At 41.3% G+C, this 27,733-nt stretch overlaps 2 protein-coding genes across 2 annotated transcripts; one reads left to right on the top strand and one right to left on the bottom strand.

Annotated features, from left to right (window-relative positions):
• The first annotated feature begins 430 nt into the window (after positions 1-430).
• LOC6503289 (out at first protein) lies at positions 431-4,754 on the top strand. Its single transcript, XM_001967542.4, is given in 4 exon segments — positions 431-1,042; positions 2,848-2,961; positions 3,039-3,357; positions 3,916-4,754. Coding segments are annotated over 4 exon segments (1,446 nt in total). The 5' UTR covers positions 431-730; the 3' UTR covers positions 4,617-4,754.
• A 20,929-nt stretch (positions 4,755-25,683) lies between these two features.
• On the bottom strand, positions 25,684-26,926 carry LOC6503305 (cilia- and flagella-associated protein 299). The gene is made up of 3 exons (XM_001967541.4): positions 26,784-26,926; positions 26,403-26,730; positions 25,684-26,158 (listed from the first exon to the last, which is right to left on the bottom strand). Exons 2-3 carry the CDS (start codon positions 26,706-26,708, stop codon positions 25,757-25,759), a joined length of 708 nt encoding a protein of 235 aa, XP_001967577.1. The 5' UTR covers positions 26,709-26,730; positions 26,784-26,926; the 3' UTR covers positions 25,684-25,756.
• Positions 26,927-27,733: the final 807 nt, after the last annotated feature.

The following is a 27,733-nucleotide window of genomic DNA, read 5'->3' as shown; positions in this document are numbered from 1 at the left end:
TAATTTTTGAAAAGAACAACTACAAAAAAAAAATTCAACCAAATCGGAACCAAATATAATTTTTATTCTGCTTTCCTAACGTATTGTTTGAGTTCCTTATTTCATAACATACTAAAAGTATGCGACACTTTTTTTAAGGTAATTAAACACCTTGAAAGGGTAATTAATGTTTCGGTACAAAATATGAGTACCGAGTCATGTACTTGGGAAACTCGACTATAGCCGTCCTTTCTTGTTTGGTCTAAAAATAATGATTATTCAAAGAGAAAATATTTATAGTAATCATCAAATAATTATTATTTCTTGAACAATAAATAAATCTCATAAGACAATGTTTAGTAGTTTCTGATTTTTGTTGTAAATCATATAATACGTCCCTGAATTTTACATTTAACATTTCAGGGCTGCATTATCTTTCCCGCGGGAAGCAAGTGGGCAGCTCTAATTTGGATATTGTCGACGGTCACACTGCGTCAGCTGATTTGATAGACCTGAGTTCGTTCTTGGTATTCTGGAAAGTTTGCAATACTTTCACATTTTTCGAGTTGACGGTCCAAGTGTTTCTCGACGTCGTCTCTTTTCATTTCTTTTCATTTCTCTGAAGCGAGTGGTTCGCCAGCGGTTCGTTTTATTTTCTCGCCCCGGAGCAGAAAGAATCGTGTCGCATCGCATCTAATAGCACGCGCGTCGGCAGAAAGTGAAAAGTGTTTAGTGAGTCGTCGGTAGTGCAATGATTCTGGAGGTGGAACATCCTAAGCAGGGCATCGCCAATGCATGCCATGCCGCGCGGGCATCGCAGTACCGGTGGCGGTTCTCGCACAAGCGGGACCTGCACTTCCAGCCAGTGAGTGAGGAGCAGCAGAAGCCATTGCACCATTACTACCGTAGCCTGATGGCGGGCAATCGCCGCTGCGGCGGTCGCGTCGTCAGCCGCCACCACTACTTCAAGCACAGTCGCGCCTTCCTGTGGTTCCTGCTGTGCAACATGCTGGTCTCCATACCCCCCACCCAGGCCCAGCTACTAATCAACGTCCAGAATCAGGTGCGAATCCTTGAGAAATAATAATAAATCGGGACATCGGCGCGGGCAGCGCTGCCCATCTCCCTTTCGAACAGTTAGTTTCGAAAATATGAGCGCACCAAAACAAAGAGGCGTAAACTGAGAGAGGCGGAGAGAGTGAGAAAGCGAGAGCGCGAGCCAAACAAAATAAACAAAATCGAGGCCCCTTGAGCCTCAGTAACCAAATAATCTCACCCAAAACCTAAAGGACGCAAAACTATTTCTGTGAAGCAGATGCTTAAAAATGTTCAATGCTGTTTAAACAATTTAAAATTATGTGACCATTAATTTGCGTTCCAGTATCATAGACACTAAAATATACGTGTTTGATTTTTTAGTTTATTGCATTTCATGAAAGTGGCTTCTGCAGAAAGAAGGCAGAAGGTTGCCTCGTTCATACATATGGGAGTTCTGTCCCAACCTGTGACAGTAATTTGAAATGTAATTCAATGTCAAAACTGATTTCACTTTTTGACGGGAATATTAGTTTGTGTTGCTTGGCTGCTCTAATATTGACACTTTGCTTTCGGCTTTTCCATAAATTTTAGATTAGTTGGCCAAAAATCTCGCTGGGCCTATGATGGAGGCTGCCAGCCAGCAACAAAAGCCCAGCTCCCCTCTTCCGCGCGTTGTTTGCCACTCCCCCCGCTGCTCGCCTGCGGCCATATTTGTTTGCGTGCGACATCCTTCATTGTTGTGCACCGTGTCCCTGGCCCGGAAATGTCGTCCTGGTGCCTATTTTCATATCCTATTTTTGGAGCTCAATGTTTCCGGTCTGCGAGGATAAAAGTTACGAAAATACCAGGGCATTGATCAATCTAGCTTTGTTTCTGTTTTCCCAGGCGGTAGTAGGGGATGTCTAATCCTAGCTCAGTAGTTTCCGTTGAATGTGGGTGCGCCTTGAATTTTTGCATTCCTTGGCTTGCATCTCCCCCAAGTTCTTTGGCCGTATTTGTTTACAAGCAACATCCTTCAGTGTCCTGCGCCCTGTCCCTGGCCCCAAAACGTCCGCCTGACGGCTCACCTGCCCCTTTCTGTCCACTCCCCGCCCTTTTTTTTCGCCACTCTTTGTTTACAGTCTCCTTTGTGCAAACACCCATAAAACCCTGCATCAGCAGCCAGAACACATACAACGGGAAGGACTCAACTTATTTTCACATCAAAACTGAACCGTACTCTGCGAAAAGGGAGTCATTTTAAAGGCATATACATATGCCTTTAGTTCAAGGGCTAAGACAAAAATGTACATGCCATTCTTATACAAAATTAAAAACAAAATTGAATAAATATGTGAATAAAAGCTAAAAGCGGAACAAAAATGTTGCAATTCTTTGTGTGTGCACGGCTCCCAGAAATCGTATGCTTTCTGTTAGGGTATTTGCAACAATAACACCCACAGCCAGCATGTTTGCTGATGTACACGTGTAAGGCCAAATTTTGTTGAAGTACATTTCGAGGAGTAGTGGGGTGACAAGTAGAATTTCCCGTGTACACATGCATCCCTGCCCTGAATCTTCGCCAGGCTCATCTCCGTTTTATTTCCATTCTCTTCGTGTTATATTTCTTTTCTTTATTTGGCAACTCTCTTGGCTCTAATTTGGTTCATGGCCGCATAGCTTCAAGAGGACTGTCATAGTTAATTTAAAGCCTTCGGAGCAAGCAATCCCTTAGCCTTCGTGATGACTGCCTTTGTGTGTTATTAATATTTTAGATGGGGGAACGGGCTGGATAAATGAACCTTGCACATCGCAGGCACTTGTTGCATTCTAATCCGGTTCTTTTTGCAGGGCGGCGAGGTGATCCAGCAAAGCATTACCTCCAACATCGGCGAAGACCTGATAACGCTAGAGTTCCAGAAAACAGACGGCACGCTAATCACCCAAGTCATTGACTTCCGCAACGTAAGAGGATAATTTCACACGAGGGAGAATGTTTTAAAGTGAACTGACAGTGCGTGTTTCTAATTTCAAATCCGCAGGAGGTTCAAATCCTCAAGGCCCTGGTTTTGGGCGAGGAGGAGCGCGGCCAGAGTCAGTACCAGGTCATGTGCTTTGCCACCAAGTTCAACAAGGGCGACTTCATCTCATCAGCGGCGATGGCCAAGCTGCGCCAGAAGAATCCGCACACCATCCGCACCCCCGAGGAGGACAAGGGTCGGGAGACCTACACGATGAGCAGCTGGGTGCAGCTTAACCGCTCCCTGCCCATCACAAGACATCTCCAGGGCCTCTGCGCCGAGGCCACGGACGCCACCTACGTCCGGGACGTCGACCTCAAGGCCTGGGCGGAGCTTCCGGGTGAGTTCATTTTGATGGATTTCCTCGATAACTACATAAAGGCGTTTTTAGTTTTTGGCGCTGATTCCGTCAGTTTTCTATATTATTGCTCACTTCTATTTGATTTCCAAGGGGTCTTAATAACCCTCTTAAGATCATATTTTAATGAGTTGTCCATTGTGTGTCCCCCTATATGTAGATTCAAATCGACTCTTTTTGCAATCCAAATTGATTTTAATCGAGCTCGGAGCATGTTCTGCAAAACTTTATTACTTTTTAATGTTCTGCTCAGAAAAATGAGTTTGCGTGCAACTCAAAAGGAGGTCAAATTTTACGACGAGGGCTTTAGAAGTCGAGCCCACCGACTAGGAACGCCATTTAAGGACAACTAAGGCTTAATAGGGAGGGAGCTTGTTAGCTTTGGTAAAAAATTGAATGACGACCTGCACTTTGTTCCTTACATCTGTTAATTGTTAACAAAAAATTATATATTTAAAATGGAGTCTTCATAAAAAAAGGGATTTATTGTACTTTTTTCATTTACGACATGGTTTGCCTTTTATTTTTCCCTCGATGCAGGCTCGTCGATCTCCAGCCTGGAGGCAGCCACCGAAAAGTTCCCGGACACCCTCTCGACCCGCTGCAACGAGGTGAGCAGCCTGTGGGCGCCCTGCCTCTGCACCTTGGAGACCTGTATCGGGTGGTATCCCTGCGGGCTCAAATACTGCAAAGGCAGAGGTTCGCAGGGGGGAGCGGATTCGTCGGGGGCGCAGCAGCAAACGAATTACCGCTGCGGCATCAAGACCTGCCGCAAGTGCACACAGTTTACCTATTATGTGCGCCAGAAACAACAGTGCCTCTGGGATGAATGACGGCGCGGAGAACTGCAGCTGATGCAGATGCAGATGCGCTGCGCCAGGCGGCTGCAGAATGGCACCGATGCCTGTCCGGGCGTGGGAATTGGCAGTGAAACGGAGGCAGCAACAGGAACAACGACACCAGCAACAAAAAAAGGCCAAGATACAATGGCGACAACAACGACTACCAACAAATTACGCCAGTTGCTTTTGTTGGTGCAGCAGCAGATGCCTTTTGCTCTTTGGAGCTTTCCGGTCCATCAGATTTCGCAATACCAGCCCTATTCCCATTCCCCGAAGCAGAAAATGCCTCAACAGCATCAGCATCAAGTTGCCACCACATTGCATCACCCATCATCATCATCATCCAGGTCCACATTCACCTCCACATCCACAGCCACACTGGCGACCATCGTTGCGTGATAATGAGCGCTTGGAATATCCAACGTTCCCACCCTCTCCTCGCCCTCGATGCCCAACAAAGAAGATCTGAGTGTTGTGACACTTTTTCAGCTCACAATTCAGGATTCTGGACACCAACACTGGAGCTGCAACGAGGAGAAACGGCAAATATGTGTAACGACGTGCTTCTGTATACTATGTATATTTCTATACTTAGCTTTTAGCCAATGTTTTACGAATACGCGGCATTATGTTGTAGGAATAGGCTAGCAGCCCTAATCAATTGAATCCCAGAGAGCTCACCCGCTCAACTAATAACTGAATCCAATATTTTGAGTGGCCTGCGCAAAACACTCGCCCTTTATACAAAAGAATTAATTTATTTTAAACAATTTTTTATCATTCCTGGTTTTAAGCAGACCTTGGCTTCGTGACTAACTTTTCACTGGCTTTGTGAGAATATCTTGGACTCTCTGGCCATTGTTCTTTGAAGCTTTTAGTTTAGTTATCTTTCCTGTTCGAGTTCCCATTTGCATGCCTAACCCGTTCACTTCACACATTCTCCAGCCATGTGAGTCTACATTGTCTGCTGCAATTTTATTTTAATTACCCTTTCACTGCGTTTTATGCTTCCTTTATTTGTCCTTTCCTTCACTCCACTTACCTTGACTAAAGCCTGATTAGATGTACTAGATATGATGGAGAAAGTATCAGGCGCCCAGCATGTTCCACCCCGTTCCGCTGAGCTCAAGAGTATTAACTAGGTATAGAATATAAATTAATTAAATGTGGCCTTAGCATATTTCACGAGAGGTAGACAAAAATGAATTAATTGAATAATGGAATTTGTCGGCGACAGCAGAACTCATAATTAATTGTGCTCATAATAGTTGTAATGGAAAACCTACAGAGAACATGATATATTGTATTGCCACACTTAGGGGAGAGTGAGTGTGTGGAACTCCAACTGAACCGACTGCCGCACTAAAGCTTTTCTACCTTATTTTTAAACAAACAAAAAATATATAAAAAAATTAATAATATATGGCTGTATGAACCACAGTCCTGTCTCCTCACTCTTCATTTTTTTCCTATCATGTATGTCTCTTAAATCTTCTATGAAAAATTAACCAAACCGAAAAACACGCCTGCCTCTTTGCCTTTTGACTTTTAACTCTCCACTTTGTATTCAAAACAACTGAAATACCTTACGGAAAAATATATTAAGCAAGTTTATGATACCAGTAACAAACAATACTAAGAACAATAATCTATTGTATAAATTTCAAGAACCTAGTCTACCTAGAGTGTTAGAGTGGCATATTTTCCTAAACGCATACTGAATCGAATCAAACGAGGACTAAAGACAAACAAAGTCCCAACCAGTTTCGAGAACGAGTATAACCAACGGTGATAATAATTTTTTCTACGTATAGAGCGAAAACTCCTTTGACTCACCTCCTTTGTAAAAACTGATAACGAACGAGTGTAAAAATTGAATTAGTATTACTAAGCATTTAAACGTTAATCGCTCGAGGGCGAGGTCAAATATCTGAATTGTAAAGAACATAGCCAATAATAAGCGAATAATCGACTAGTCCTAACAAAATAATTGAAATTAATAATTAGTCGTAATAAAGAGAACAGATTCTACGTTTTATATAAAAGTTACTTCCTCTTTAAGTGTTTTATTGACTTCTGGGATTGTCTCTCAGGCTTCTCGAAAATTTTTTAAAATAGTAAACCAGTTTATAAATGCGCGTTGAGTTCTAATCATTGAAGGGTTGCTGGAATAACCGCTTAATGCAATAAAAAGCTCAGATAGCCGTGCGGCGTCTGCCCAGCTCCCTGGCTGGGTGCTTTGGCCTACTGCCCAAAGCTCCTCCGCATCTTGCGGAAACAAACTGTCTGCAGTCTGCACGCTGCATGGGAGTTGGAGAAAGGAGCTCGTCCTTTCCGTTGCCACTGCCTTGATCCAGTGGCAAATCCTTTTTGCGATTTGTAATTCATGAGCAGCTCGCACAGATTCTTATCATTTATTTTACTGCGCAATCGGTATTGGAGGAAAGGGCGAGAAGGGTCGGTGGAATCAGACATCCAGACAAACACTTGCACTCCAATAACTATATTCATGGAGCAGACTGTAGCCGACGATGGCTTAAGACGTGCGGAAACCAAATCGGCGTCGTAGAAAATTGAATTTGTTACGATTCCGCAAAGGAGTTGGAGTGATGCCTGGGGGAGATGCCTCCTCGAATTCGAATAGGAATCGAAATCTTAACCCAAGGGCGCCAAACGTATGTGCATGCCTAATGAGCCATGAAATGCCGGAGCCCGGATCCTTTTTTCCTGCCCAGCATAGCTTTTTCGGTGGGTCATTTCCTGGCGGGTAATCAGCGACAGCTGGCTCTTCGAGTCCGGCCGAGGGGACGTGGGTCAGGACCACCGCCCAACTACCACTCGACCCATCGAGCAGGAACCGTACTACACGCCCGGCCTTGCCCCACGTTTGTATAATTAAAGCATGCAGCTGCTGGCGTGTAAATCAAACAAAATCAACTCTTCGCAGGCTCTTAATTAAGTTTACACTCTTGCAATTCGATTCCCCTCCCATATTTCTGTTATTTCTTCCCATGGTCAGCCGTGCACCAGGCCAGTGTGGCGGAACCAATCCGGGCGATTGAGAATCGCAGATATCCGACAGCACCAAACTTCTGTTATACTACAAGTGTAACACCGTTCGTATAAAAATTTTAATTATTATTTTAAATATAAATGAAAGAAAATGAAAATTTTAGTATTATTACTTGATAAAATTGTACGAAATACCCCATATGTAAAAGTACAAATACAAACTTTGATATTCAAAAAATTTCCTTAGTTTTAAGGACTTTGTGGTATGAAACACATTTATTTGTTGATATGTTGTGCTACTTATATTACCCAAATGCAGAGTACCTACATGGAATGAATTATAATTAATATCGCTAAAAATAATAAAAATTTAATTTCCCACTCTTATCAGAAATTTTTCCCAATTAATTTAAACTTTAAACATGCCCTAACTAAAAAACGTAATATGATTTTTATTTTTTTTATAATTGTGTTTTGAATGGGAAGAGTATCCTCGATGAATCGCCGCACTTGACATTTGCAATTGGCATTGCCACAGCAATGTGCGAAAAAACCTCTGCGACTGTTGGCTATCAGGCCGGCGAAAGCAGCCTTCTCCACGGGCCTTCACCGGAGGAAAGTTCTCCATTTTGAGGGTAAGTATGGCCTCCTGTGTGTGTAGGTGTGTGTGTTCTTTTTCCAGTGCGCTGTGGCCGTGTGAGTTTTTCCTATTGACTTTTCAGGTCAAAAGGCGGCTGTGCGCTTAATATTTGCATAACTACTTAAAGCAACCGACACGAACAGCATGTTCCAGGTACTTACTACGCTCGTACATATGCACGCTGAATATGTGCCTTCTTATGTGTGGCAGGACTCATATCGGGGTCGTGTTGGATATGCTTTCGTGTGTTTATCTCTGCGTTAAATTAAAATCACTCATACGCCGTGTAATAATCGCAAATAGGCCTTCAAGAGTTCGCTTCTGCGGCAAAGTTCAAGGCGCACTTAAAGAGTATGTTGATTCGTTCGTCCCACCCACGGCCGCCAACGTTCTTACTCCACCCTCGCTTCCCCCACTAATTTGGCTCAGTCACGTAGGACAGAGAAACAAAAACATCTGCAAAGCCGACGACTTGCCAACTACTTTTGAAATTTAATTTTCACTTTTGGCCAGCCCGACAACTGACGTACTGGCTGACACTTGCCATCCACTGCCGCGGGGTCGAAGGGCCAAGGGGTCCCTTCAGTCACTGCGGTAATTGAAAGTTTTAACAATTAGCCGGGGCTCTCGTAAGGACGAGCGGGAGGACGCATTTTACGGCCCAATGGAAGGCAATAATTTGTGTATGTAGGACCTTTAACTTGGAATTTGGTCTAATGGAAATGGCCACAATAAACGTTATGGAAGCAATTGAAAAAGAAGAAGTCGTTTTGGACTGAATGAGTTTCAATTTTATTTATAAGAAGAACTGACGCTTTGCAGAAGTCAAAAGGAAAGTATCTTTTAATTATTATTTTTGTTTTCAAAATCTGTTTTATCCTAAAACGTTGAAGTAATCGTTAATTCTTTGCAATTTCACATTGATTTCCTCTGGGATTATATTTTTTGTTCCTGGGAGCACCTGCTTCTTTCGGCCATCTTCATTTGTAATTGTCATTCGATGACAGTTAATTGAATTGCCTCCTTCGGGCTGGGGAGGCGAGATAGAAGTCGACCGGGCCACAAAAATTTTAGGGACCTTTCCTTCGTCTGCTCCTTGTCATCATTATCGCTTTCATTATGCGTGGGTCCTCCGATGGTCAGACAGGGCTGTTGTGCTGTTATTTGTGCCCCAACTGCAGTGCACATAAATCAATGACAATCAAAATTCATTTCGTTTGCGTTGATTTATTGCTTTTGTTTGATTATGTGGGGCGGGAGCGAGGCAAGGAAACGACTCTGAAAACAGGACCTATAGTCCTATACATGTACAGTTCCCAGCTCCGACGTGTTGCCTTATCGGCAATGCATATTAATGTGAGTTATGTGTGGGGATGTGGCTGGGAAAAGGACACAACACAAAACTAAGCTCAGCTCTGCGGAATTTCGTTTTTATTTTTCCCCTTCCTGGCTGTACAAATATTAAAGATATACCCGGGCACTACACGGCATGTGCACGCCCCCATTCGGTTGAGTAGCAACCTTTTTTGCTTTTATTCCGAGTTATATATTCTTTTCGAGTGGGAGGGCTTACGCCCCGCCCACACGCCGCTGCCAAATCATCAATCAAACGCGTGTGATTTGCTACAGTTCAAATTTCGCTCTCAGTTCAATCGTTCAGCCATTCAAGCAGAAATACAAATATTTGCTTTTTTCCAAAGTACAAAAGCAGCCTTTCGCTTAGGAGGGGTGCACTTTAAAAAATGGAGCTTTTTTTGGGCAATGACAGTTTTACCAAATGTTGAAAATGAATTGAATCTTTCAAAAATTCTGAATGTCTACAAAATCCTTTGTTTTATTATAAGTATTTTATATTAATGATATTAATTAAATATAAATATTAAATACTTATAAACAAATATAATAAGTATATTATATAAATGATATTGTTTCATATATTCATATATTTCATATATTTTCCCCCCACTTTTTCAGAGTGCATGTGCTAGTGAGGGGAAAAGCCAGCTGGCAGGCCCTTCTAAGGGATTATTTCTGTCCTTCCGGCGTCCGGAGTCCGGACTGACTGACATGGCTTAAAAATCGAGGCCTCTCCCATAGCTTTTCCCGTCAAGAGGCAGCAAAAAGGGTAAGCCACTCTTCGCTCACAGGTAACAGCTGCTACTCTTCTCCCTGGCCGTTTCTGGCCCTTGTTCTTCTTCTAGGACCGACTGCCTAATCTCCTGTGTGATGGGCTGGCAACCTGTTACATGGTTCGGCCACGCCCGCCCCACAGCCCGACCGGCATGCAGCATCTCAAGGCCCAAACGATCCGAGGCCAACAAATGGCCTCCGTAATAAGGCGCTGTGAAATTATTTAGAAAATTGTAGCTGGCCAAGGCGGAACCTTTCTGGCTGCCGGGGGAAAGGGCGGATACCTAAAGTAAAATGGAATTTGTTTTCATCTCGTAGAAAAAGTTTGTGGCTGAAAAATGGAGGAGGACCCAGAAAGCTTAAAAGGCTTAGCTGCTTATTATAATCCCCCAAATCATTTTAGGTTAACCCATTGAGCTTTTATTTACCGAACACCCGTGCTAGGATATGAAAAATAGCTTTATAACAACAAAAGGGCGGTGAACACCCGAAAAATAACATTTTTAAAGAAAATTTACCCTAAGGGAAATAGAATAATTCGTAGGAGAAAAAATTATGTAGCTTATATTTTTTATATTAATATTTTATTTATATGGAGATATATAATAAAAATATCTTAAATAAAACAATGTCCCTCTGCATCAGTGTCACAACTCCTCTATCTCTACTCCAATATACTATGTAGTATGGTATAGATATATATTCGATATATACTTTTTTATTAATATTTAATTATGATTTCAACTAGTTAAAAAAGTATATTTAAAAACTATTATTTTTTCAAAAAATTTAAAGAGGGCATATTAGTGGAAATGACGTTTTAATCTGAAGCATTTGTTTTACATTTCTCTTTACCACGTAACATTAAAAATTTTTCTTGAATTTTATAAATTTGTTTCACGTTAGTCGCAATATATACTTTAAGAATCTGAAACTGAGAAAAAAAGAAGTTTTTTAGAATTCTACCGTGGAGTATTCTTATTCAGTAAAGCCAGTTAGCCAATTCATTTGATAACTTTTGGGCCACACATTAACTTCAAAACCACACATTGTGCGACACACATTTTGCTGGGCTTTCTCCTAAGCGAGCATATCTTAGCCACTTGTTCAGTTTCCGACAGATGCTTTAAGGCGCTAGCCGAGTCTTTTGAATTTCTGCCAAAAACAATTTATGCAAGTATTGTGTATTGCAGCGTTTTGCGCACAATTGGGAATTGTGCAATTGCATTTGGCTGCAGGCTGTCGGTGGAGAGGGCTGGTTGTACCATCTGGCGCTTAAGTTTTGCATATTTATTCAATAACAAAATAAGCGGCAGTTAAATTGTAAATAAGCATTGCCGCAGCTGCTACTACGAAAATAATTAAAAATAATACGCGCCTCGTTGCTGGGCGGCTGGGAAATAATGCTTAAAAGTTTAATGCAGCAGGCTGCGGCTCGGCAGGAAGTGGCAGAAATGGAAAGCGCAAGGAAGCGACCGAAGTCGAGACAACCAGACGCATAAATCTCTTGGCTGCTGACTTGGCTTTCTGCCAAGCTAAATATGGATAAAATTTTAAAAAATCATAGGTTGCATTTCATTTCTGAAACTAGAATTGCTTTATTTTTATGTAGCAAAGAAAAGGTGTTGATCATGTACATTTCAACATTATTTAAAACTATGTTACTTTATTTTTCTACTTTGAGGGAGCTAAGTAATTATTTTAGACCTTCATCTTTTTCGTGAAATATTCTGTGAATACTCTGCTAAAAGAATACGGATTTTATAAGAATAATTTTATAGGAATGCCGTATAATTTGTCCCATTTTAGTGGAAGTGCACTTGTATTTACTGATCAAGTACCCAAGAAGAGACATTGAGAGCCAGAATTATGTCGCACACCTCGGACTCGATCCACCGACCCTGCTGCCCACAAGCTGCCTCTGGCGATTGTCGTGCTACGCGGCGGCAAGTGTTGAAAGCATGTTAATTGCTAACCATAACACCAACCACGGCAATAAAAACTACAACAACTATGGTGCCAGCTTGATAAACCAGGGGCCGCGGGAGGGAATGGGTAGTGGCGACGCAGGCCTTTTGTTCCACTTTTCGCCAAAACATAAAAGCCAAAGTAACATTTACATGTGCCAAGCGGAAGTCGGCCATCCTTCTGGAAACCAGCCTGTCCCCATTTCATGCCAAGCCCCGTTTCAATCCCGCATAGGCCCGCCTTTGGAGGTCTAGGCTCGGAAGTATTTGTCGTGATATTTATCGCATAAGCCATTTCGCTTTGGCCCCAGCGGAAAATTGTGAAAATTTAATTGAAAACATGGCCAGGTTGAGAGTGAGAGTACAGTACACGTACTGTACTTCACTCTTCTATTGAGCTCATCAAATATTGAAGTATTTTTTGCATAATGTATTGATTGCGCCATTTTTTTGGTGGCAGCTGCTAAAAAGTGTGGGCCTACAGCGATGAAATATAAAAATAGATCTTGTTTCAGTGCATATTAAAATTTTTTTTTAAAGTATCATGGCTCAAAGCACATGCACGATTTCATGAAAAGCTGCCTTTGTTTCAGGTATTCATATTTTTTGAAGCACAGAAAATGTTGAATTTTTTCTAATTATTTTGTTTTTAATTGGGGAGCGCTTCAAATATACAAGAATTAAAATGTGAAAGCACTTTGAATAAGGAATAAATAAAATATGTGTAATCAATACTTTATTGCCACAGTTTTAATTTGAAACTGGATGTCGGACTCAAAATACGTTTCGGTTTTTTCCAAAAACCTTTTGCACGCCTCCATGCTGCATTTTTTAGCTCTTCTTTTTGAAGGCTCGTGTTTATTGACCGTTCGGTGTTTATTTCACTTGCACCTTTTATTTTATGCTCTTCACTCAGTCTGCTTTTTTGCCGCTTTGACGTACATTTTTTATAGCCCAACTTGTGTTTCATTTAAAAATCTGAAAATCACAGCTGAAATGCCGCATTAAATGATGTATTCCCGCCGGGGAATACAACTGCCGCAGCGGAAAAAAGAGTCGGTGAAAATATCTATTAAGCGCCAGGAGCCTCCTTGGCGAAAACATTTATTTCCGGCTTGAAAGCATATAACTTTTTAATTAAAAAAGGAAATGGGCGAAAAAAGCGAACAGCAAGCATCATAAAAGTCTTAAGCACATAATCCTTTGGCGAGTAGCACTCGCATAAAAAAGCAAAAATCACGTACAGTCCTGCATCCGCAAATTAATTGGTTTGCTTAGGTTGGTCTACCCGCCAGTTGAAACCGAAAACGAAAACTTGGCTGACAGTTCGCCCAAAAAAAGATCAACATGTTTAGTGGGGGAGGCACCACTTTTGTAGCATACTTTCCAGGGAGCGCATTAAATTCTCAGGGCGAGCATAAAACCATTTACAAGCACTTAGTTTGCATATAACCTCGGTAGGAGGGGTGATGAAGGTGGTGGCCATAGTGGGTGGTGGTTGGGCCGACGCATTTTCATGTGAAATATGCATGAGTTGCCATCTCTTGTTCGCCGTCGGTCGCTGGGTCTGTGTTTGTGTGCAAATAAACATAACTGCGGGGGGAAAAAAACGCTGAAATTGCAAATGACAAGTTCTGGACTAACCAGTAGCAGGGCTGCGGGGAGCATGTGGAAGCGGCTTGCTACATTGACACACTTACTGCATGATGAGGCAAAATGAGTGACAAACTGACTGCGCGATGTAAGCTGCTTATTAAGCAAAGAGCCTGCCCAAGGACCCCGAATAGAAGATCCAGAAGGATAGAGGGTGACCCAAAAAACAGCTAGCCTGTTAAAAAGTCTGTACGAGTGGTGTGTGTGTACAAATGCTCCAAAAGCGGCCAACTTTAAGCAAATAAATGGGTTACTTTCACTGGGAGTCTTCGCTGGAGACCCAAATCAATGTCAACGAGTCCGCGCCTTTTGGGATTTCAGGCTATACACAGAAAAAAACTACTCAGACCCAAAGCAGTGAGACTTTTAAATTAATATATTAAAAGATATGCACATTTTCAGTGCGCAACTCCTGAGGCACGTGCCATTCTTTGATCAAGTTGTCAGGGCTGGTTAGCTGCTCCTGCCTCAGGGGCTGAGTTAAAAACCGAAAAACTTAACACACGCAAAAAAGGTTTAGGAGCCCCCTCTTCCCCTCAGTATTTCCTTCGGTCTACTCCCTGAGAGAAATGACGACCGAAGAAAAATATTAAACTAACAAAAATATATAGTCTTTACAAAAATTATTTTTGAAAGAGACTCCTTTTTGGGTCGATCATGTAAGCATTGTGTGCTTATTCATTTTCAACAAAAACAACGAAGATCAGCATCCTCCCAGAATTCTGATTTTCATGCTTGCCTGGAGCCTTTCTTGTCATTTGCCAGGATATTTGTGGCTCTGTTGGTTTTAAAAGAATAATGTTACCAAGAATTCGCATCCATGAATAGTTTAATCACGTACCACCTGCCTGTCACCTCCAACATTATTTCCCGAATGGCGACTTAAAACTTGGAATATCATCAAGAAACCCACACAATTTTTTTTAATTTGGTGGTGTATTTCCCTTTACCCTTGGCTGTAAGCACTGTGCACTTGTGCAAATGCATTCCCTAATGCCGTGCGTCTCGTCTGAACAAGGAAAAGTGCATTTTGACATTTTCATGCGCTTCGTTGATCTCCATGCGAAAAAGTTAATGGAAACACAGCAAACACACATAAGCGCAGCTCCTATGCGGCAATTTCAGGGCAGATTTGTAGCTCTATTTTTCAGAAAACCTGTCAGGTGAACAAAAGGTTCGGCATTCAGCTTTCAGCTTCAAGGGTTCGATGGCTTTGTGTGCCGAACAAACGGAATAACACACACTACTCAATTTTGAACCACCTGTCCCGAACCCCGAACCCTTTTTGAGGGAATATTTTGTGAGCTCTTTGTGGCGCCTCCCGCTGGCCATTGTTTGCTTTGGTCCTGGCTAATTGGTTCGCTTCCAGACGATATCGGTTCTGATATATTTCGCCCACTCCCTCGTAATATCTGCACGGCCTGCATCTGGAAAATATTTATGCCAGAATCTGTAATGCCAAATTCTGCATTTGATTTTGGTTTGCATTTTGGATTTGGTTTTCGGCGTTCGGATCAGAGCTTGTACAGCACAGGGCATCGAATTTAATTAAAAGTTTGCTTTGAAATTCAAAGGATAGGAACCGAATGGGAGGCAATCGAGTAAAAACTTTTTTTGGCTAAAATAAACATGTTCCAAACCAAGGAATATTTTGCTTTAAAAAACCCTAGTTGGTCTTGGAAAAAATGTTTGCTATTGAGTAGAAAAAAAAAGGCTTTGCTTATGAGTATGAGTACTTTTACAGAATTTATATTTATGAAAATGTAACCTAGCGTGATTTTTTCTCTTTGTGACTTTTTTTGGCTTTAAAAGCATATTATATTAGAAACACATTTCGTTTCTCATTCCAGAACACAAACTGGTATGTCGTTTGGACTGTTGGAGATGGGCATTAATTTCATTTTATAAAATCTTTTTCGCATTTAACTCTGTCACACCTTCTCAGTTAGAGGTGGCTGGAAATGCCAGGCCATTCGGCGAGAAAATGTTACACATAAAGACCTTTTTGTCGAGCTTCTAAAGTCGTTAAACCGAGTTTTATGAATGCGATTAAGAGCGTGAACTGCAGAAGAGCACATTTTGCTTCTAGCGGACCGGTATACCCTTCTACGTTCCCAACCACCGATAAGCGCCTCCTTTTCGGTGGGCGGGCCGTCCTATTTGCCGCTGTTGTGTCCGGAATTTGTCATTTTTAATGACTGAGAAAAGAATGCGTTCGTAATTACATGGCAGAAACGAGAAACTTTCTGCGATATTTATACGTTTGTCTGGGTGTACATGCGGGTCTGGTATTCACTGTGTCATAAATTATCTTGCTATTGTACTTTTTTGCTTATGAAAAGGATTTCTGGGGTACTCGGAAGGAAACCACAAGGAAATACATTTAAGAGAAGGGTTTTATGGAATTCCAAGGCAGTGGCGAAAATTTAACTTTTCTGAAAACAGAGAATGCATAAATGCATATTTATTAAGCACAGAATCTGTGGGTAGAGCAACTCAAAGAAGGGGCTCCTTTTTGACCATGGACACATCCTTAAACAGGATATCGAATTAGCTTGTGGCATAACTAAGTTGCATGAAGCAACTCAAGCCCGCAGCCATTGTTTTCTTCCAAATCCGGCAGCTTGTCTTTCTTGTCCGGTTCTTCATCCTTGGCGAATGCTTTGTGGTGGCGCCTTGCCTCTTTCTTCCGGAAAACCACTCTGGCCCCTCCCTTCACCTCTATGGCTCTTCACTCTTTTACCCAGAGCCCGGTATCGCTTTCTTCTTATTTGTCGTTGCATTCGCACTTAAGTGATTTTGACACTTGTCCTACTTTTCATGCGTTGATTTTTTATGTCAGCAGAACATACCCCGACACGAACGCCGAGCCATCCCCTGGCATCCTTCATGACTGTCTTCCTGGCCAAGTTGTTCACCTTTCAATAATGCCCTGACAGACAGGGCGGAAGTGCCGTGGAGGAGTCTGGAGAAGAGTTGGAGTGTCCCAACTTTTTCATACTCAACTCATTTGCACTATTTTTTGTGGTACACTAACAGAAACAAGTGCAATAAAGTTTTCAAACACTTCAGGCATTACAGCTTCTCCTATGTATATCGAGCCACTCCTGAAATAAAGAACATTGTTCCTTTTTCTTTATTAAAAACAATAAAACTAGTCCATTTTAACAAGGTTTGTTTAATTATTTAAATAAAAATATGATCAATAGTGTGATTAGTTTTATTTATTTAATATTGGTTTGGATGGTATGATAAGCGAAATAAATTGGTGACCCAATTGACCAATCGATTTAAAAAGTAAATTTTTTTATCATTCTTGTTTGTTATATTTTCTAATGTTGTTGTTCAATAGTGATATCTAAATTTTTTACTAAATAAATTAACTTTTCTCTGTGCAGATTATTCGCCTTCTACTGTTTGCTTTGCCATCGTTAGTTGAAGTTGCATTTGTAGTCGCAGTGCAGCTTGTTGGGGCTCCAGTTGTCATCATTCCGTTCATAATACTCGACGTCATCTGCGTCTTTTGGCCTCGCACTGCGTTGATGGGCGACAGGCAACTGAAGTGCACTTTTGCGGATTTGCCTGATGATTTGTCGCTGTGTGCGGCCCTCCCTTTCATTTTACCGCCGCCTGTCTCCGTCCCGGATTCGTGGCTGCCTGACAGCCTGTACACTTGTCTCTTTGGCTGTTTGTCTTGGCACCACTTCACATTCACATCACTGCTTTTCCAAAGGAAGTCGGACTTGGCTCCTAGCTTGACTTTTCAGCGGGATTCGGGTGGACAACTAGTTTTATACCTTGAGCTTTGTACAAAATTCAACATTAAAGTTTTCGGAATTACTCTGGAAATCTTAAATGCATATGTTACTTCGAGGTCCGTAGGCTCGAATGAGAAAAATCAGACAAGAGGAGAAAAATCATAGGATCCTTTGGTGACTCTTTACGTTTTTTGCCCAAAAACTTCTTCCAGGTGGCGCCTGTAAATAATGATGTCTTTTAAACTTATTAGTTGGCGATGTCTCTGGCCGTTTTCTCGATATAAAGTAATAGCCAAACTTGGCCAGATTAAATCATTTCCTCCCCCAACTCATTCCTCACATATACACACCACCACATGTGCACGTGAAGGCTAAAACTTTTCATCGCCCAAAGTTTTGACAAGAATTTTGTCTCTTCCTTTTTTGTTGGTTTTTTCGCTGCCCTGGGATATTCTAGAGCGCTCTAAGCCACACACACCCACACATGGGACACCCCAAGCCCACACACACAAAGTCACTTTGGCATTAAAAACTAATTTTATTTCTAATTAATTTTGACGTCTCGTCGTTTGCGGTTAAATATTCGGGCACGCGAGCAAAGTCTTTCTGCCATTCGTGGTGTGGGCCTGGAGACGAAGTCATTAAAAAAGTTGCCAAAAGACTGGGAGAGCGCAACTTTCAGCACGTTCAAAGGCGAATCCAGGGGTGTCAGGGGGTGGCTATGGGCGGTTTCTTGTGTATTTAGTTGTCAGCCTCAGCTTTAGGCGGCGGTGCACATTTTAAATGCCTCAAATGAAATTAACAAAGAAAAAGCCGTAAAATGTCACCACAGCAGGTGTATACCCACAGATCGTATATCTGGCCCACACCCCCCATTTCCCAGAGAGACACATATCAGCCACAGACAGCCGCCATATACCACTTTCCACGTATATATGTATGTACATTATATAAGTGTATGAGTCTTTGTGTGCAGTGGGATGTGGGCGGTACTAAGGCAACGGCATCAGGCTCGCCAACTCGAAGGCTTTTGGTTAAATTTTAAATGAAGTTGTCTTTCAAGACGTAGAATGAAGTTAGCGGCTGCGGCGGAGGCGATGGATTTGGCCACAAAACCGGAAAGGTGCTTACATTCTGGTTAGGTGATGGGGCCAGGCGTCAAAGTCATTGTTGCATCTGGTTAGTATTTTGGCTATGGCGATGAGGAAATATTTAAAGAGTTAGCTACCCAAATTGCTTTCAAAGAATACCTGAAATCGACAAACTAATATATTTCATTAAAAACTATGAGTAAATAGAAATAGTACTGTTTCGTTGGTACCTGATGTTTGTGGAATGCAAGTAGTATATAAGTTGAAATGAAAAGTTGAATTCGGAAGACCATTAATATTTTTAAATTAAAAACGCACTATTAAATACCCACCATATCTAAATATATGCTAAATATTATTTTAAAAGAAAATCGTAACAAACTGATTCAGATTAAAAAGTTCCACAAGGTTTTTAGCCATTGTAGTTTATACCCAATATGCCCCATAAATCAGCTTCATGCAAAGGCTTACGTCCTTGAAACGCTCATCCCGTAAATGGGTTTATTTTCTTGGCCTTCCTTTTGGTTACAAAACGGTGGCTGGTTCACATCTCTCACAGCCCCCAGACCTCAATATAGGCGATCATTGTGAATGACCATTGTGCACACTGTATCGTATACGCAATATATTTTCGGGGTTTTATTTGCCGCTTGGCTGTATACGACAATGTATGCAAATAGTGTGGGTACGTTGCTATATAACATTCCGCACTCCCGCCAGCCAGCATAGAAAACAATATTGTCAAAAAAATGCCGCAGAAATGCAGACACACACATTTTCAGCCAAAAGGACACAGGCAGGCGAACAAACACAAGCGGAACGGTGGGTTTGTCTAAAGGTTTAGCAATGGGAATGGCATATTTTTGATGTGAGGCCCCAAAAAAGAAGTAAAAATTTGATGTGACGTCAAAGGTGACGGCCTATAATATACTCTATAAATACACTAATTGGGAGAGTTACGAAAAAGTACAGTTGATTTAGTCTACGTAAAAATGGTGGTTACCCAGTGCTTTCACAATTCAATTATGCGCTAGATAAGATTCCGATCCAATCTTTAAACTTTTATTGTTCGAAAAAGTGAACTTCCAACCTCTGTGTGTCTGTAGAGGGTGTCGAAAAACAGCGTCACTGGCAATAATAAAACCCCAGGTCATTTGCTAAAGCGCTTAGTGTCAAAGTTTATTTGTATTGCGCGTGCATGGCATTTCGAGGGGTTTTGGTTTCGTAGGCCTTTTTATGGCTTTATTAAAACTAATAAACAATGGCAGCAAGCAAAAATTTGGGCCCAAAAGGCGCAGGCCTCATCGATTTCTGTCCACTTCTAACGCGTTGAAAATCGTCTTTCACTTTTGCTCTTTTCCACTCCTCCTTTGTTATTTGCCAGTCTGGCCTCTTTAGTTAATGCCTCCTCGGTGGCCGCCCCTTCGCGCAATTAACGCGGGTAATCCCCTGGAATCGGCTACTGGCCCGGCTCGGTTTAAATGCATTTATTTACTTAAACCGTGTAAACAATTGATCAGTGCCCCGCCGTCCAATTTTATAAGTAAACAGTCACGCAGTGGCTGCAGCATTCAATTAAAAGTTTTTAAATGGAACAATTACAAAGCGGGTAACAAAAAGCGCTTCACATCTCCGTCTACCGGGTAAAAATGTGCAGGGTCAACAGTGGAATGGATTTTACTGTGAGAATATATAAGTATATCTCAACAATTTTGTCTAAATTATTTTTAAAAAGAAAGTAATTTACCTTACTCTTAAAACCATTAACTTATTTACTTTGACAGAAATATAAATCTTTTTCGACAAAACTTGTGGAAATAAAATACAATGAGCTTATTCGATTGGATCCAACAAAAAGAAATAAACAGAAACATAATCTTTATAGAAACAAAAAAAACAAAGGTTTTTAAAAAAATGGTATTCATCTTAATAAAATGGAAGAAAGGAAAAAAATGTTTTTACAGGAACACTTTTTAAACCCACTGTCCCTTTGTTGCCGTCGAAGGTGTGATGCACTTAATTGTGCCACAAAGTGAGTTATTCCTGAAAATCGATGAAAATTTGCTGCCTCTGATTCCGGCCTTGTTGCTTTAGCCATGATGGTTATTTTTTGTTGTCCATGTTGGATTCAGTGGTGTGCTCGCCGCAGCGGAAGAGCGCTTTAATTCAATTGCAGCGGCTATAGAATTTCACAAATGTAAAAATTAATTAACTCCCCAGAGAATGCGCTGAAATGGAATGGCATAAAATCAACACTCACTCTAATAGGCCCCCATGGGACAATCGGGCGGGGTAACTGGAGTGTAGCAGGAAATTTTTGAAGCCATCAACTTACAACCATCAGGCCGCAAAAGTGCACGGCAGAGGCAATACTTTGTTAGTTGGCCTTATTTGGCCTGGCTGACTCCTTTCGGGCTTTTGCCGGCTTCATTAGCCATTCCAAAGTTTGCTGTATATCAGGCAGAAGATTCATCTTAATATCCGCCGCCTTTGCGCCATTTTGCGGCCCAAGTCTGCATGCATTCATGGCCAAAATGGCTGCCCCCCATCCGCCTTCGCTCCACGTGCCATCGTCTTTTTGGGGCCACAAACTTATGCCGCACATTATGAGACTGCCGTTGAGCGTCGCCTGCTCATAAATTAATAAAAATTTATTTATGCCCCGAAAAATAAAGAGCAAACAAAGGCGGCAACTCCTTAAGAACCGAAGAGAGAAAAGCGGTAGGATCGAACGGGCGGGATGGGTGGTGAACTGGTTTCCAGTGCATTAAGCAACGGAGGCGCCGCAAAGGTTGCATATATCACTCCGGGAAAACGTGCAGCAAGTGCTGCAAGCAAATGTCATGCCACATAGCAATATAAGCGAGGAGACAAAGTGGAAGAAATACCAACTAAAAAATCAATTTGTTAAGCTTCAAATGGGGACCCGCACTCGGTAGCTCAGATAATATGCTTTTGTGTTGGCTGGAAATATTTGCTAGAATAACAAGCAAAGATGCCCCGTGTCCGGGTCTTCCTTCTTTTGGCCTTCCTCGGGCGGAACAAAATGGCTTTTCGTGCTGCTTGCCAAATGGTCAACATTACATTTCCTATCTCTGGGCCTCACGCCCCCGTTTCTGATACTTTTTTGCATGCAGTTTCCGCTTCCGTTTGGCTTAGTTGGCTTCTTTTCTTCCCTTTCGCCCCTTGCTCTAGCAGTTTGCATGTCATCACGCTCCCTCCGTGTCCTGCACTCGAAATGCACTTATCATGCGCCAGGACACAGGACTCTTGTTCGCTCTACTGGGTGGCAGTTTGTAGATGTTTTGTCGAAAATGTCAACAAAATCCAGGCATTAATACTATATTTAGACGGAAGTTTGTCTCGGCATTCTGTTTTTCCTTTTTTGTCCTTCTGCCACATCATCAATTACACATTTTACAACTGCCGTGTCCTCTGGTGCCTCCGGGGAGTGTGCACATTCTATATAAATGTATGCCACTCTCGGGTCACTCGACAAACATACATAAATCAAACACTTCCCACGTTGCGAAACAATTTCCGACTCAAGACCCCCGTCCTCTCTCCGTGGCTGCGACTGTCTATCTTTTAGCCGAGTTTTATTTATGACATCCGCCAAAAGCCCCACCCACACCCACGCAAACATAACTGAGCCAGTCAGACAGACATTTGATAAATGTATAGACAATATGACTTCAGTTAGAAAATTTACAATTGCTTTTTACTTGATACTTGGTAATTGTTGTTGTGGCTGGTTCGGCGCTTTGTGTTTCATTTTGATTTGTGGTTTAAAAGCCTTGTGTGGCCCATAAATTTGGCTTATTTTCATGCCATTATTGTCTGGTGTTGCTTTATAGCTCTGCGAAGTTTCCGCAATTGAATCAAAACTTTACTTTCGAACAATGGGTTGTGAATTTCTAACATACGAATTGTAAAATAGCGAATTCAATTAGAAAAGTATATATTAACAATATTAATATTAATTTAATATATAAAGTATAGTAGTAAGACCGACAAAAATTAAGAACTCCATACCAGGAAAACAACGGATCAGAGTTTGAAATGAAATGCTACTTGGAATGCAAGTTTTTTGAAGAATTGTGGAAGTTAAGAAGATAAATTCAATAGGTGTAAGGATGTTCTTCAAAAAAGTTTTTCTTTTCAAAGTTCGACTATCTCGTCTGCAACAATATTGTTTTGTCAGAATTTAATATGCAATGTTGAATCTTCAAATCCTGTCGATTTTATTTTTAAGATTTATTTCAAGCCAAGTCCTTGTCACATACCTTTCTTTGCCATCATTCACCGAAATTAACAGAAACATCTACAAACGGACAAACAGACAAAGAAGAGCACAAAAATTTCATTTGCAGCGCTACATTTCATTTAATTCATTCCTTTATTATTTTCAGTATTGGTCACATTTTATGACTTTCATCTTGGGGAGTGCTGCTTCGGGAGGACCTTTGGCATGTTTGGCATGCAGCTTAATATTATGTGCCCTTCGCTCAGGCTTCGGTTTATTTGCTCGACTTTCTCTCGATGATGTTTTGTTTATGACGGCGTTTTATGTATTTATTCTCGAGCCGAAAGGGTTTCGACCGGATGGTCTCTTACGGCACGTAACCTCACCAGATGTCCAATCCTGAGTGCTTAAATTATTTATTAGACATATTTTGCGACAGCTTACGACCTTATGAAATATTGTATTCTCTGGGCCAGGACAGCAATAACAAATGAAACACATGGCGCAGCAGGAGCCTTTCAGGGGACAACTCATACATTATTTTTCCAAATGAGGGACCCACGGGTCTCGCATAAATCCAATCAAATTGACAGCAAGTCATCATAAATGACATTTCCATATTCATAGGTGGTTCCAACTATTAGTTCTTTAATAAACATGAAAGATATAATGTCTAACCAAAATAAACGGTCAAATTAAATTGAGCCACACTTAAGGATGCAGCATAGAAACCAAAGACTTTTTGACATTTATCACACACGTCCTTAATTATTCAGTGGCCTTCCTGTTTGCATAATTTGCCAATTGAATTATTTCTCAGTAAACACAAAAACATATTGCATGTTTGTTCTATTGAGTTATTTATATAAATAGGATCGAATGAAAATAATTCGGCATTATTGGGCGACAAGCTAAATTATTTACGTTTGATTGACATGCACACAACTTTTCGCCAATCGAATTGGTCAGGATGGGCACGAAATGGCATTTCAGGATCCGAAAAACAAGGCAAGGACACTCTAATAAACATGTTATTGTTTTTCGAAATGCAACCTTGTTGTTTTCCTCCGGTTAATCAAAATATACGGAGACAGTGTCAGTCGATTTTGTCTTCTGGGCCTGGCTTGTATATCCAGTCTGGCACTAAATTGCAAGTTTATTTCGTTTGAAATTTATTTAGCCTCTAAAATGCAATCTCAATGTCGTTTCGGAGGAAGGTCTTTCAACTATTATTTCCATTTTTCGGGGCCAACAAATTTGCCATATCTTGAGGCAGAACAAAGACAAATGGACTGGGACTCGCCTTGCCTCGTCCTGTGGCTTGAATAAGGCAGACCTGGCAAATATTTATTTCATCCTCAGGCCCGGAGGGTGGAGAATTACTTAGTTATCCCCTTGCCGGCTGAGCCAGGGCATTCCATTTGCACCTGGACTAGTCCCGGTTGCTGCAATGGATCCTGCAAGTACAGCTCAAGCTTCAGCTCCTGATGTTTATTTTAATTGAATTGTTTCTGGGCGGTCTGCAGAGCTCTGCCGTTTATAAATTAGCAGATAATTGTGTATGCAAATTAAATTGTATATGCCTCTGCAGCTGGCAGCTAAATCATAATTTAAACACATTCATTATTTATTTAGCATTGCTCTGAAAATTGCCGTACTAAATAATTTAATTCCTTGGTCAAGCGTTTTCCAGCAAAAATCTTGGGATTTTGGTTGCGTTTGCAATTTCTGTGAGAAATATGACTTGAAAGGCTAATAAATAATTAAATGAATGTTAAAAGTATATATTGAAAATCAATACGAAATAAGCTAATAGTTTTCGTGTAAATTTATTATTAAACGGGGGAAAATGATAAATCAAGGAAGAGTTGCGTACTCCTTTAAAGGATACATTGAATGTAACTAATTTTCCATTTCCGAACGTTCAGTCATATGGCGGCTATAGGATATAGTCAGCCGATCCTAATGAAATTTGGCAGAAATAAGATTGCCCAAAATGGAATCCGCAGAAAGTCCCATCATTCTATCTTAAAAGACACCAAAATTATGCCAATTCCGACCGTTCAGTTATTAAATATAGCAGCTATGGAATATAGTCGGCCTTATGAAATTCGGAAAATCAGATTATTTTGTTCAAAATAGAACCTGTACCAAGTCCCATCTTTCTAAATTAAAAAATACCAAAGTTATGCCAATTCCGATCGTTCTATGACATCTATAAGATATAGTCGCCGGAACCTTATGAAATGTTGTACATAAGATATTTTTGTATAAGATATTTTTTCCAAATATACCATGTGTGGAAAATCTTAAACCTCTAACTTAAAAAACACCAAAGTTATGGCATTTCCGATCAATCAGTTATATGAAACCTATAGGATATAGTCGAAGGATCCAGGCCGTTCCGACTTATATACTGCCTACAACTAAAAGACGGATTTGTGCAAAGTTTTAACTCGATAGCTCTAAAACTGAGAGACTAGTGTGCGTAGAAACAGTCAGACGGACATGCACATATCGACTCAGGAGGTGATCCTGATCCGGAATATATCTACTTTATAGGGTCGGAGATGTCTCCTTCACTGCGTTGCACACTTTTGACCAACATTATAATACCCTCTGCAAGGGTATAAAAATGTTGTTCTCTACGACTACTGAGTATCAAAAATATATTAGTCAAAAGGATAGTCGCTGAAATATGGTATTTCTTAAATACAATGAAGGTCAATTAAATGTTTACCCAAAGTTTGTAATGAAATACAAAAGCAATGGCCACACAATGCCAAATGGGCAAACAAGCCAACTCTTGAGACTCTCGACCCAGAACAGTTAATACTGTGGCCAGTCTGCTTCCGATAAGCTCTGAAAACGGCATAATGCCTGGGGTAATTTCCGCTCTCTGATGGAAAGCGTCCATAGGAGCTGTCAGCAGTCAGCGCCAGAACCCACAAGATAAAAAGCCATTTACGTAAACTGTCAACAACAAATTCGACAAAGCTAAACGCTTTTTCCATTGGGTTTATTGGCTTTTCGATGATTTTGCTAATTGATGCGCCTGATGATGTGGTCGAAGAATATGACGTATCCATAGACGGAGGAAGGATACATAGCCCTTTTGGCGTTTCTGGAGTAGGGGCACTTGCAGGTCGCATTCACGCAAATAATCTTATGATCACCTACGTGCTTCAGCAGTAGGCTGTGAGCGCCCTCGTTCACCACCCGAAAGTTGTCACTGTCGTTGTACTGGACCCGGTTCCGGTTCCATGCGAAGTAGCTGAGGTGGTGCTTCCCGGGCATCAGCTTCTTGGTGCCCTCAAAAACACCCCTCCAATCGGTTATATTCACCGCGGTCTTGAAGCGGCTTTCCCGCAGACTCTGCTCCAAGTCGATGAAACTGGACACTTCCAGACCCTTTTGGGAGCGCATTTGAAGGTAAATAACCGTCTGTAGGGAAATCAGAGGAAAATAAACTATTAATGGATGCGTTGTTTCCTTTCAAAACAGAGCTTCAATTTTTAAAACAGAGTCTAAGCTGATGATATGCATACAAGCCCTTGCGGGTATACATATATCACATCTACCAACCAAAGGATGAATTTTTAAAATTAAATCAATGATCCATTGAACGTAAAAGGATTCTAAATTTGAATATATGCTTGCTTAGCTAGCAAGCAGGGCCTGAACTCACCGAAAGTTGCCGCTCGATCAGCTTCTTCTCCCGAAGGGCAAGCTGTTGGAGGACCTTGTCATTGTTGTTCAGGAAGTCACTGAAGTGATAGACCCCAAACAGACCCCGGGGCTTCAGGAGGAGCATCGCCTTGTCGCGTCGTTCTTCAAACTGTGCCCGGGTCAGAAGTCCTCCCAGGCAGTTCTTCCCACAGGCATTTAAAATCAGGTTTCTTTCGACTTGGATATTGCTCAAGTACCGAACATCCTTCAGAGTTATAAAGCTGTCCACGTAGTCCTCGTAAGTGTTGAAGTCAAGAAAATTCATGATCAAAGGCAAAGGCAGAAACCTGAAAGGCAACGTATCCGGTAAGAATCGGAATGGCTGGCATATGGTAATTACTTTTTCAACGAAAGCTAGAAAGTTGCTAGAAAGCTGAAGCAAATGTGTGCTTGTGTGGGTTGTGGTGTGTAACTTCGTGTAAATCAAAATGTGTTATATTTTATACAAGTTCAAACAAAATAAAAAAGTAACAACTGACAACAAACTGACAAACTCGGCTCAAAAGCTAAACTTTTGTCGGATTGGCAAAGAAAAGTGGTTCTCATTTCGGATTTCCATGCAGAATCTCAAAACGCGACTTCAGAAAACTTTTCGCGTGAATGATATGATGAAAACGATAACTGGCATGGAATCGAATAAATCGTGGCAGTTTTTATTTCGCCTGCCGCACAAATAATTAAACATTGCCCACATAGACGAAAGCGAGAATCTTTCCTGAACTCGCAGCTCGCAGCTCTGTTCGTGCGGCAAATTTAATAAATGGAAAAAGTTTCACAATCCCGGCCCCGACTTTGCCCCTTTACACTTCAGTTGGGCATATTATCAATTACATCTTTCTATGGGCCACGCCACCCACATGGGACACATCCATGGGGCACACACACGCCCATACACGCCCCTTCCGTGGGGGGGATTACGCATATTCAACTAATTACTTCATCAACATTTTAAAATACGTTCTAAAGGGAAGTTTGCATTTACAGCATGTGCTTAGGCCAGCTCCTTTGTCCTTTTCCGGTTGGCATCCTGTGTAGCAAGGACTAAAGCCCGTAGGTTAGTGGACTAACAAATGACACCTACAACTTGGATAACATTTCTCATGGCTGAAAATTTGTATGGCAGCCAGAAATTGAGGAAGAATGGATTGGAGTCACCATAGGGCTTACTTGCTTGATTAAGCAGTACAGAGTAAACGTACAAACGATTGTATTGTTAAGTTTTAAGAAAATAGTAACTGGTGTGGCATAACTTCTAGGACCTATAAATAAACTATAAAAAATACTCCATTA

Source organism: Drosophila ananassae, chromosome 3R (genome assembly GCF_017639315.1).
Source record: "Drosophila ananassae strain 14024-0371.13 chromosome 3R, ASM1763931v2, whole genome shotgun sequence".
NCBI lineage: Eukaryota > Metazoa > Arthropoda > Insecta > Diptera > Drosophilidae > Drosophila > Drosophila ananassae.
This window is presented reverse-complemented; position numbering and strand designations above follow the sequence as displayed.

Bases quoted from the DNA above. Each gene is read 5' to 3' on its own strand.
- LOC6503305 (XM_001967541.4), bottom strand. From the start codon at position 26,708: ATGAATTTTCTTGACTTCAACACTTACGAGGACTACGTGGACAGCTTT. The intron at 26,159-26,402 runs GTGAGTTCAGGC...ATTTCCCTACAG, and splicing joins TGATCGAGCGGCAACTTTCG to ACGGTTATTTACCTTCAAAT.